Source organism: Cucurbita maxima, unplaced genomic scaffold (assembly GCF_002738345.1).
Source record: "Cucurbita maxima cultivar Rimu unplaced genomic scaffold, Cmax_1.0 Cma_Scf00001, whole genome shotgun sequence".
Lineage (NCBI taxonomy): Eukaryota > Viridiplantae > Streptophyta > Magnoliopsida > Cucurbitales > Cucurbitaceae > Cucurbita > Cucurbita maxima.
The window spans coordinates 8,991,269-9,000,018 of NW_019272017.1; the positions used below are offsets into that span (position 1 = coordinate 8,991,269).

The 8,750-nt window shown below is 33.7% G+C and overlaps 2 protein-coding genes across 2 annotated transcripts; both read right to left on the reverse strand.

Moving 5' to 3' along the window:
* Nucleotides 1–262: 262 nt before the first annotated feature.
* LOC111492644 (cytochrome P450 71B37-like) lies at nucleotides 263–2,017 on the reverse strand. Its single transcript, XM_023142032.1, has 2 exons — nucleotides 1,004–2,017; nucleotides 263–927 (listed from the first exon to the last, which is right to left on the reverse strand). Exons 1-2 carry the CDS (start codon nucleotides 1,928–1,930, stop codon nucleotides 316–318), a joined length of 1,539 nt encoding a protein of 512 aa, XP_022997800.1. The 5' UTR covers nucleotides 1,931–2,017; the 3' UTR covers nucleotides 263–315.
* A 1,703-nt stretch (nucleotides 2,018–3,720) lies between these two features.
* Nucleotides 3,721–6,416, reverse strand: LOC111492866 (WAT1-related protein At2g39510-like). The gene is made up of 7 exons (XM_023142363.1): nucleotides 6,012–6,416; nucleotides 5,657–5,719; nucleotides 5,422–5,538; nucleotides 5,101–5,341; nucleotides 4,371–4,532; nucleotides 4,147–4,298; nucleotides 3,721–4,071 (listed from the first exon to the last, which is right to left on the reverse strand). Exons 1-7 carry the CDS (start codon nucleotides 6,203–6,205, stop codon nucleotides 3,897–3,899), a joined length of 1,104 nt encoding a protein of 367 aa, XP_022998131.1. The 5' UTR covers nucleotides 6,206–6,416; the 3' UTR covers nucleotides 3,721–3,896.
* Nucleotides 6,417–8,750: the final 2,334 nt, after the last annotated feature.

Below are 8,750 nucleotides of genomic sequence, written 5' to 3' on the forward strand. Positions count from 1 at the left end.
AATCATTTCAAAAGATTACTTGACATCTATTAACTTTAAATATGTGATTCAAAGGAGAAAATTGTTAATAGTTTTAAAAAATTTATGAATTTGTATTGTGTCAATTGCTATAGGATATGTTGTTAATAAATAGGATTTCTAACTTTTTTTTGGATTTTAGTTTCAGTATAAACCTATAGATTGGGACGTTGTAACTTGAGTGAGTAATACAATTAGAAAGTCTTTTCATTTTGGTTACAATCTTCTTTAATTTGTTCATAAGAAATATTAATAGAAATGATCGCTTAATTTTATTGGATAACCCTAAACTATCAACTAAAAATTAGTTGAAAGGACTGGAATTAGCTTAAGGAGTGATTTCTTGGCAATCGTAAGACCAACCTCCTCTTCCATGTCTACATCTTCTTCCTTCATTCCATCGGGAAGTTTCCAATCAAAGCACCACAACAGGTTAGCCAGTGCCAACTCCACCGTAAGGGTAGCCATGTTCATCCCAGGACATATTCTTCGACCGCCTCCGAAAGGTAATAACTCAAAGTTCTGTCCTTTATAATCGATATTGCTTCCTATAAACCTCTCGGGAAAGAATTCTTCTGGGTTAGTCCAAGATTGTGGGTCTCGTCCGATGGCCCACACATTAATGTGAAGATGAGTCTTGGGTTCGATATCGTAACCATTAAGCTTAAAAGGGGAGATGGTTTCTCTTGTAAGCAGAAGAGGAGCCGGTGGATGCAATCTCAGAACCTCTTTCACTACCATTTTTAGATACTCAAACTTTTCTAGGTCGTCCTCTTTCACTAAATCTTCTTTTATGCAACTTCTGATCTTGTCTTGGAGCTTCTTCATCACCCTTGGGTTCCTAATCAGCTCTGTCATGGCCCAAACAATAGTGTCGGCTCCTGTTTCAACTCCCGCCATGAAGATATCCTACTAGAAAACCATACATCTAAAGATTAAAATAATCCACTCCTAATCTTGTTTAGAATCTCGAATTTTAGGTTACCTTGATGAGTGCTTTAATGCAATCTCGGGTGACTTTTATTGCATCAGATTCAGAGCTTTCCCTTTCCATTCTCAACAAAACATCAACAATGTTTTCTTCGTTCTTAGAAGTCTTCTTGAAGTTGATACGATCGTCGACTACATGTTGAAAAAAGGCATCCAGCACACCAAAGCTCTTCTCCAGCCTCCCATGACCACCATTTAACCTATCAATAATCCAACCGAAAGTAGGAAAGAAATCGGTCATCGAGAAGCTTCCAATTGCTGCAACTGCTCTCCGGATAACATGTTGAAAGTGTTCATCATCTAGTTTTCCTCCGCTGAAGATGCTGCCAAAAGCAACTCTTGTTATTATATTTGCAGTGAGAGAATAGGATTTGTCACTCATATCAATTGGAGCTGAAGAAGAAGCGGATTGAGAGATGGAGTTTAGAAGGCGCCCCACTTCCTCTTCTCTAATTTCCTGAAAAGATTGAACCCGACGAGCAGTGAAGAGCTCAAGCATACAAATCTTTCGGACGTTCCTCCAGTGTTCACCGTATGGAGTGAGACTCATGTCAAGATAGTTGTACGAAAGTCTTCCGTTGGCGTGTAAGAGAGGTCGACTGCAAGAAGCAAGGTCGTGAAATTTGAACAACTCTCTTGCAGCGGCGGCAGAGGAGATCACAATGGTTGGGACAGAGCCGAGTTGGAGGAGCATGACGGGACCATATTTTTTTGAAAGCTGAGAGAGAGAGCGATGGGGGAGGGAGCCAATGAGGTGAAAATGGCCCAACAAAGGAAGCTTGGGAGGGGTTGGAGGAAGAAGCTTGTTGTTGGGGTTTGCCTGTTTTCTTATGGATTTAAGAAGCAACAGAGAAGAACAGAGGAAAAGCAGAGGAACCCAGATAAAGAGATTATTAGACATCATTCTCTCAACGCTAAGCATTTCAAAGCTCTACTCAGAGAGATAAAGATAGAGAAAGGGCTGAATGTGGAAGAACACCAAGAGGGTAAGGTTTATAAAGAGTTCAATTGCTAGATCTATAAATTTTCAGTTTTATGGGTAATAGATTTTAAATTTTTTTACTGACTTTAATATTTTTTAAAATACATCATTCAAATTTATATTTAATAATATTTGAAAATTTTAAATAAGTTAATGAGATACAAAATTGAAAACCCAAAATTTAGGAACTATCAAACAAACAAACTTCCACCACAAAAACTGTGTAATGGCTAATATTTGTGTGTAGGGTGATTCACCTATTTTCCACCACATAGATTGCAATAAGCTGTCCTAGGTAGTTTTATTGATATAGACATTTTATATATAAAGTAGTCGTACTATGTTGTTGATGGAACTTTCTTGGTGCCCAAGTGGTAAAGTCATGACCGACACATAGATAAGATAAGGCACTGGAGGTTGGTTAATCACTAGACTCACTATAGTAGTTTGTCTCGTTCCTTCTTTTTTTTTTAGGAAATAATAATCGACCAAGGCTACCCTTTACTAATGATGAAAAAATAACTTTAAAAAAAAATAGCATTTCGAATGTGCTCTAAGTCAAATTCATAAAATTTTGCATTCTCATTGTAACTTTAACTATGATTTTTTAAAAAATCTAAAAAGTGTCTCACGAACAAAAAAAATATATATATATATATTCAAATGGTTCAATCCCTACTGAATAAACAAATAAATTCATGAAAAGTGAAAAATAACCTTAAATAATGTTATCAAATAATTTTCATGTTAGAAGGGTCAATTGTAAGCACGAGAGCCAAGAAATTACTAACAAGTTTTAGTCACTTATCTTCAAGATATTGTAAGCTCCTTGAAATTGTAGAAGATGTTGGAGTCCTTATCTACATGTTGCATACAATATTTGAGCTTAGAGAGATATATATAATAAATACATTTTAATTTGCATTTAATGACTCATAGTGAGTCAAACGATCATTACTAGATAACACATCTCTTTGTTGCATTATTTTCATTGTAATTTCAATATTTATTTGTTATTTAAGCTAGTTTTAATATCGGAGTTAAGAAGTTAAGATTATATTGTAACATACACCGGTGGATCTTCCATCATTAACTAATAATTTTAGTTAGGAGGTTAGATATGTATTTAACTCACCTAGGTTGGTGATAAAAAACTATATAAGTCATCTTTTCTTTCATGGTACACATTTTTTTAAATTGAAAAAAGAAATAGATTTTCTATTTTAAGTTTGTTAACATATAAGTTCTTACTTTGCAAATTATTATTTCTAGAACTTACACATGAATGCGATAGTCATTCAAATGGTATTGATCGAAAAGATAAAGTTCTTACTTTACAAATTATTGTGTTTAGAGCTTCCATGTGAGAGTGATTCAAATGGTATTGATCAAAATTTTTAGTGAAGTAATTCGAATCACAAGTTTAGAAACCAGTTTTCTTCCCCTTGATTTTAACCAAGATAAGTTATTCTAAACTTTTCCGGTCATGAATCATGACATAAGGTGTATTTATAGCACATTTTAGATGCTACCATGATCCAAAGTCTAAAGCTACCACTAATACAATTTGTGAACAAATTTCCACTTTGGTTCTTCTAATCCTTAAGATGATATTAGTTTTATACTAAAGTTGAATTAAGGAGGCGTAAAAGAGCTAGAATTCTATAAGATTTTGGTCTTAGTTTCCATGTTTTTAATGTTCAAGAAACACCAATTTCTTTCTAAGAATATCATCGAAATTATGTCTCAACAACATAGATTAATGGGGAAATTTGTAGATTCGCAGAAGTTTGGTTCCAACAAAAACCATAACTTTTTATATGGCCTTCCATGAATGCAAAAACTCACAAATACACTTTAGTTGAAATGAAATGAAGGATACTCCAATCATGTTGTTTAGAGTTCATCAATTTGTGTCCTCTTTGGCAACATCAACCACCACAAATTCTTCACCATTTCTAGTCATTTGTTGCTCACACGGGGTAATCTTATCACACTCTGAATCAACTGAAGTTTGATCTTTGCTTTTTCCCCACAAAACCAAGTACAAGCCACTGATAATGGCCACAGCTCCAAGAATCCTGCAAAAGAGTTGAAAAGGGTTTAGCTTGAGCTGGTTGGAACATGAAGGCTGTTGAAACATGTTTTGTTCTTACCTGCCCAAGAACATTATCTCAGCCAAGATGAAGGAGCTCATGATTGCAACAAGAATCATGCTCAAAGGACTGAATGCTGTCACAAAAACAGGCCCTTTTGTTTGCATCACCACTCCTTGAATATAATAAGTTACCCCTGTACATATTACTCCCTACCAACCAAACATTACTGCTATTAGGAATGGAAAAAAGGGTCCAAATTCAGCTGAAACATGAATACTTACAGAATAAACAACAGCCAGAAGCTGACTATCTAAGTGCAAAACCCAAGCACCAAGGTTCCCCCTCTCCATGATCAAAGCCACCCCTGACCCTCCAATGGTGCCCACCAAGCATATCAATGCAGTAAGCGACAACTCCACCGGGTACTCTTTTAATGTAATCGCCTAATGCCATTGACATTGAGTGTTAGGATTGCACAACAACACATACTCAATCTAGATGAACACAAAGAATAGGAGAGAGAAAATGCAAGGAGAAATATTAGCTAAAAGTTTTGTATTGATTACAGGTATGTTGAGGATTATTTTTGGAGTGAGTCCTACATTGGCTAAATTAGTGTAAGATCATGTCATAAGTGAGGAATACTATCTCCATTGGTATATAAGTGAGGCCTTCTGGGAAAGCCCAAAGCAAAGCCATGAGAGCTTATGCTTAAAGTGGACAATATCATACCATTGTGTGGAGATCCGTGATTCCTAATAAATTATGTGTACCAAGAGAATACAGAGAAATAATGATAAAAGTACATCTTCGAAACACTGTCCAAGGCATACATATATGGTTTCAGTTTATAATAGGTATAACTATCTATTCTATATAATATCTACCATATATATCTCTACCCTATTTATTGTATACGACAATTTTCCATATATATTTTTACTTCGACAAGTTATAAATAGACAATAGGCTCCATATACTTCGAGTTAGCATTAGAGGTAGATTATTTACCTGAAGAGTGATGAAAGCTGACCAACAAATGCAGCCAGTAGCTATCATGAGTGAGCCCTTGAGTGGGCTTTGGTGATTAGCAGAACCAGCTGAAGAAGCTGAGTGCTGGTTGGCTCTTGTCCATGGCAGATTCAACATTGGCCCTCTTATGAAGGTCATAATCATGGCTCCTCCAACTGTCACTATGGTTCCTATCATCTTTGCTTGGCTTCCCCTTTTCAAAATATTCACTTTCTCAAGCCTGCCATACAAGTATTCATACAATGTTGGGTCACCAAACCAAAATTGCTTAAAACATTTCATGCACATGACTTGAATCACCTGCAAGCCCAAGCCATGAGGAAAGAGAAAGCTGGTAGAATATTGCACATGGCTGCTGTAAACGTTGCTGTTGTGAGCTTCATACCAGTAAAGTACAAGTTCTGATCGATCACCGGCCTGCCATTCACAAACCCATTTAACAACGTCAATAAAAGATTAAATTTATCGTAACTTATTAACTTAAAAAGCATTCTTATTGTCAACTAATATTTCATCTCTGGTTAGTAGTTCTTACTCCAATAAACCCAGCAACACAATCTTCCAGAATATCGAAAAAGTCATCTTCGTCCTCGCCTTCCTGCACGCAAAACTAAATAATTATTGAATATTATCGTCATTTCGTAACTGTGAAATACATACGGATATTTATCCAACCCTACAAAATTACTAGCGGGCTAGTTTATTGATGAAAAAATTTGTTATATTGGTTAAAATTTTCTATTTATAATCATCTATAAAATAAATAGAAAGAAGGTAAATGAAAAAAATAATAATTAGATACAAGATGTTTGAATAGAAGTTGAAGGTGAAAAAGATCAAATAGAGTATCTATGGTAAACTATAATGAAAGACTAAATATAGTTCCGAACCTGTCAAAGATAAAGGCAAAAGGAGCAATGACAAGAGTAGCAACGGCATGACGATAAACGACGAAAACATGTGGGCTCATCCCTTTGTCCAAGGCAGACTTAGCAAGAATCGTCATTCCAGCATAACCAAACTGCACAAAAACGACCACCAAATAAGGCTTAGCCAATCCAAAAAGCCTGCCAAAACCCTCCATTTCAAAACCCTTTTCTCCTTCTCTTCTTGTGTTCTTCAGCTCTATGTAGTTGAACTCATATGAAAGGCTCAAGTAAATGTGGTTTTTATAGAAGTGTTTTCCATGGCGGAATAAGCAAACTCTAGGGTCTCCACTAAAGCTCAAACACACAACAGGAGAAAGCAAATTGGTTGAAGGGTCATAAAAAAATTCATACACAATTACAAGGGAATATGGTTTTCACATGTGTAAAGTTAAGTATAGTGCCACCAATTTGAAGTGCTGTCCTTCACAAATACAAAACAAAACCATACACCTCATCGATTATATTTTAATATTACGTTTAAATCCGCGACTTCAAAAATTTTCATAAGAACTTTAAATTAATCATGTTAAATTTCCAAAAAACATGCTAAAATATATTGGTTTTTGGATATAGTTGAGGCTACTAAGTGTAGACTTACTCGACAATCTTGTATTCTTATGCACACGAAGATATTCGGTTCAGTTATTGTGGTTGAACTCTATTATAAATTTTTTACCATATTCTCCATAGGCCCTCTTATCTCTTCATTCTCTTAGCTCGGGTTATGGTTGTATTCGTTTTACATTATGCATTTTACAAAAATGTCCTCCGAATACCAAATTATTGAAGGATTAGTCTCATTTAATTTTTTTTTTTTTTTTATACCAAACACCACATACTTCTAGTCAAATTCCAATCTAAGGTAAATAAGAAAGACCCTTTGTGGCCTTTTAAATCCCAAATTTTTTTACTATTTTTTTTTTTTTTTCCATTTTTAATAATAAAGAAAATTACAATACTGACCTTTTTCCAAGCATTATAGACACAATAATTAAATATTTGAAACTCTTTAATTTATTTGACAGAGTCGATTCTCCACGTAAACGCCATATTTTAAACCTTTTCAAAAGTTGGAAACAATCTGTTTGATTATTTAGTCTTTACAAATTTCCCATTATAGCCTTCTTTCAGCTGAATTATTATTATTTTTTAATTTCATTTTATATTCAAACAAATCTAATCATAAACTCAAAATATTTTTTTTAAAAAATCATGAATTTGTTTGTACAAAATATATCTCTTTTTCCAAAAATGGGTAAGTTTTATTTTGATTCAATGAGATTGATTCATGAGTTATCCTAAAATTTGAATGAATGGAACCGAATTAACTCAAGTTTATTATTAATTTTAAAAAATAAATTCTTTTTCTTAGGATGATATATATTGAAATTGAGTGGTAATAAATATAAGTATTTATGATAATATGAGACTAAAAGTATTTATGACATAAAAGATAATTATGAGATGATGGTGGAGATTTTAGTGCATAAGGTGTGGGTGAATATTAGAATAGATATCTACTCTTTGTTGTTAAATGCTATCCACCTCACAAATGACAAGGCCACAAATGAAAAACTGAGCACTTTTAGAACCAAAACCAATTCTAATACGACACTAGGTAGGATTATGAATATTAAAACAATGTGCTTGTTGAATAATGGATATCACAAAACTAGTAGCTATTACTATACAATTTTTGCAAGTTTTGATACCACAGATTATCATAAAATATGTCTGGAAGAGAGTGAGTTTGTGGGGTTTGGGAGACATTGGCTGCAGAGTTGTTTGTCTACTCACAGCGTTTGAATGGATATCCATGTAAGATCTTCATTCACTTATTCCTTTTCTTTTCTAAGTTTTGTTTGATGTTTTTTTTGTTCCTAATCCTTTCCAGCAGTTTCAAAGTTAATTTAGAACGTAAATATTTTGGTCATTTTTATTACTTTACCATATAACATCCGTCGACTTAATGCTCTTGCTATAGTCAACTTATGTGGCGATACAATGAAAGTGGTATTTTCGAGTTGAATATTTGAGAAAGAAATTATAAATGTACCTCATTTTTAACTACAAATTGTTCACCACATCCATGCTCCTAAGTTCCACAATACCTTGTCTAAGTTTTTTTTACGTTACTCATAAAAATGTCGATGAAAAATCCGTCTAATATGACAACAGATATTTAATACATTAGATGTTCAACCCATTCGTGGTCATGAGTTTTGATTTTTAATGGAATTAGTGTTTAAAGTGAGGGACGAGAATGGTCTTTTGGATTGTGAATTTTTTAATATAACAAATATGGACTATGTTGAGCTGGTGTTTTGGATCATGTACTCATTTTTATTCAAACATATTTCAAGAGATCGAGACACTGGAGAATGCTTTACTCATAGAAATTGAGGATTAATTAGCTCGGTTGTATAAAGCCCTAAAAATCATGACATTTAGAAATTATGTTTATTTTTTACTTCTACATAGTTACTCACAACCAATTCAAACTACAATTAATTCTAACCATTTTACTATTTATGATTTTCTTCATTTCCATCCCTATTTCCATAAATTTTAGACTTCGATATTTTTATACCTTTCTAAACGTGTTCATACAATATATACTAGAACAATTACAAGTCGTTTAAAATTCATCAATATTTCTCCTCTTTGGCAAGATGAAGCACCATAATCTCGTGATTTGAC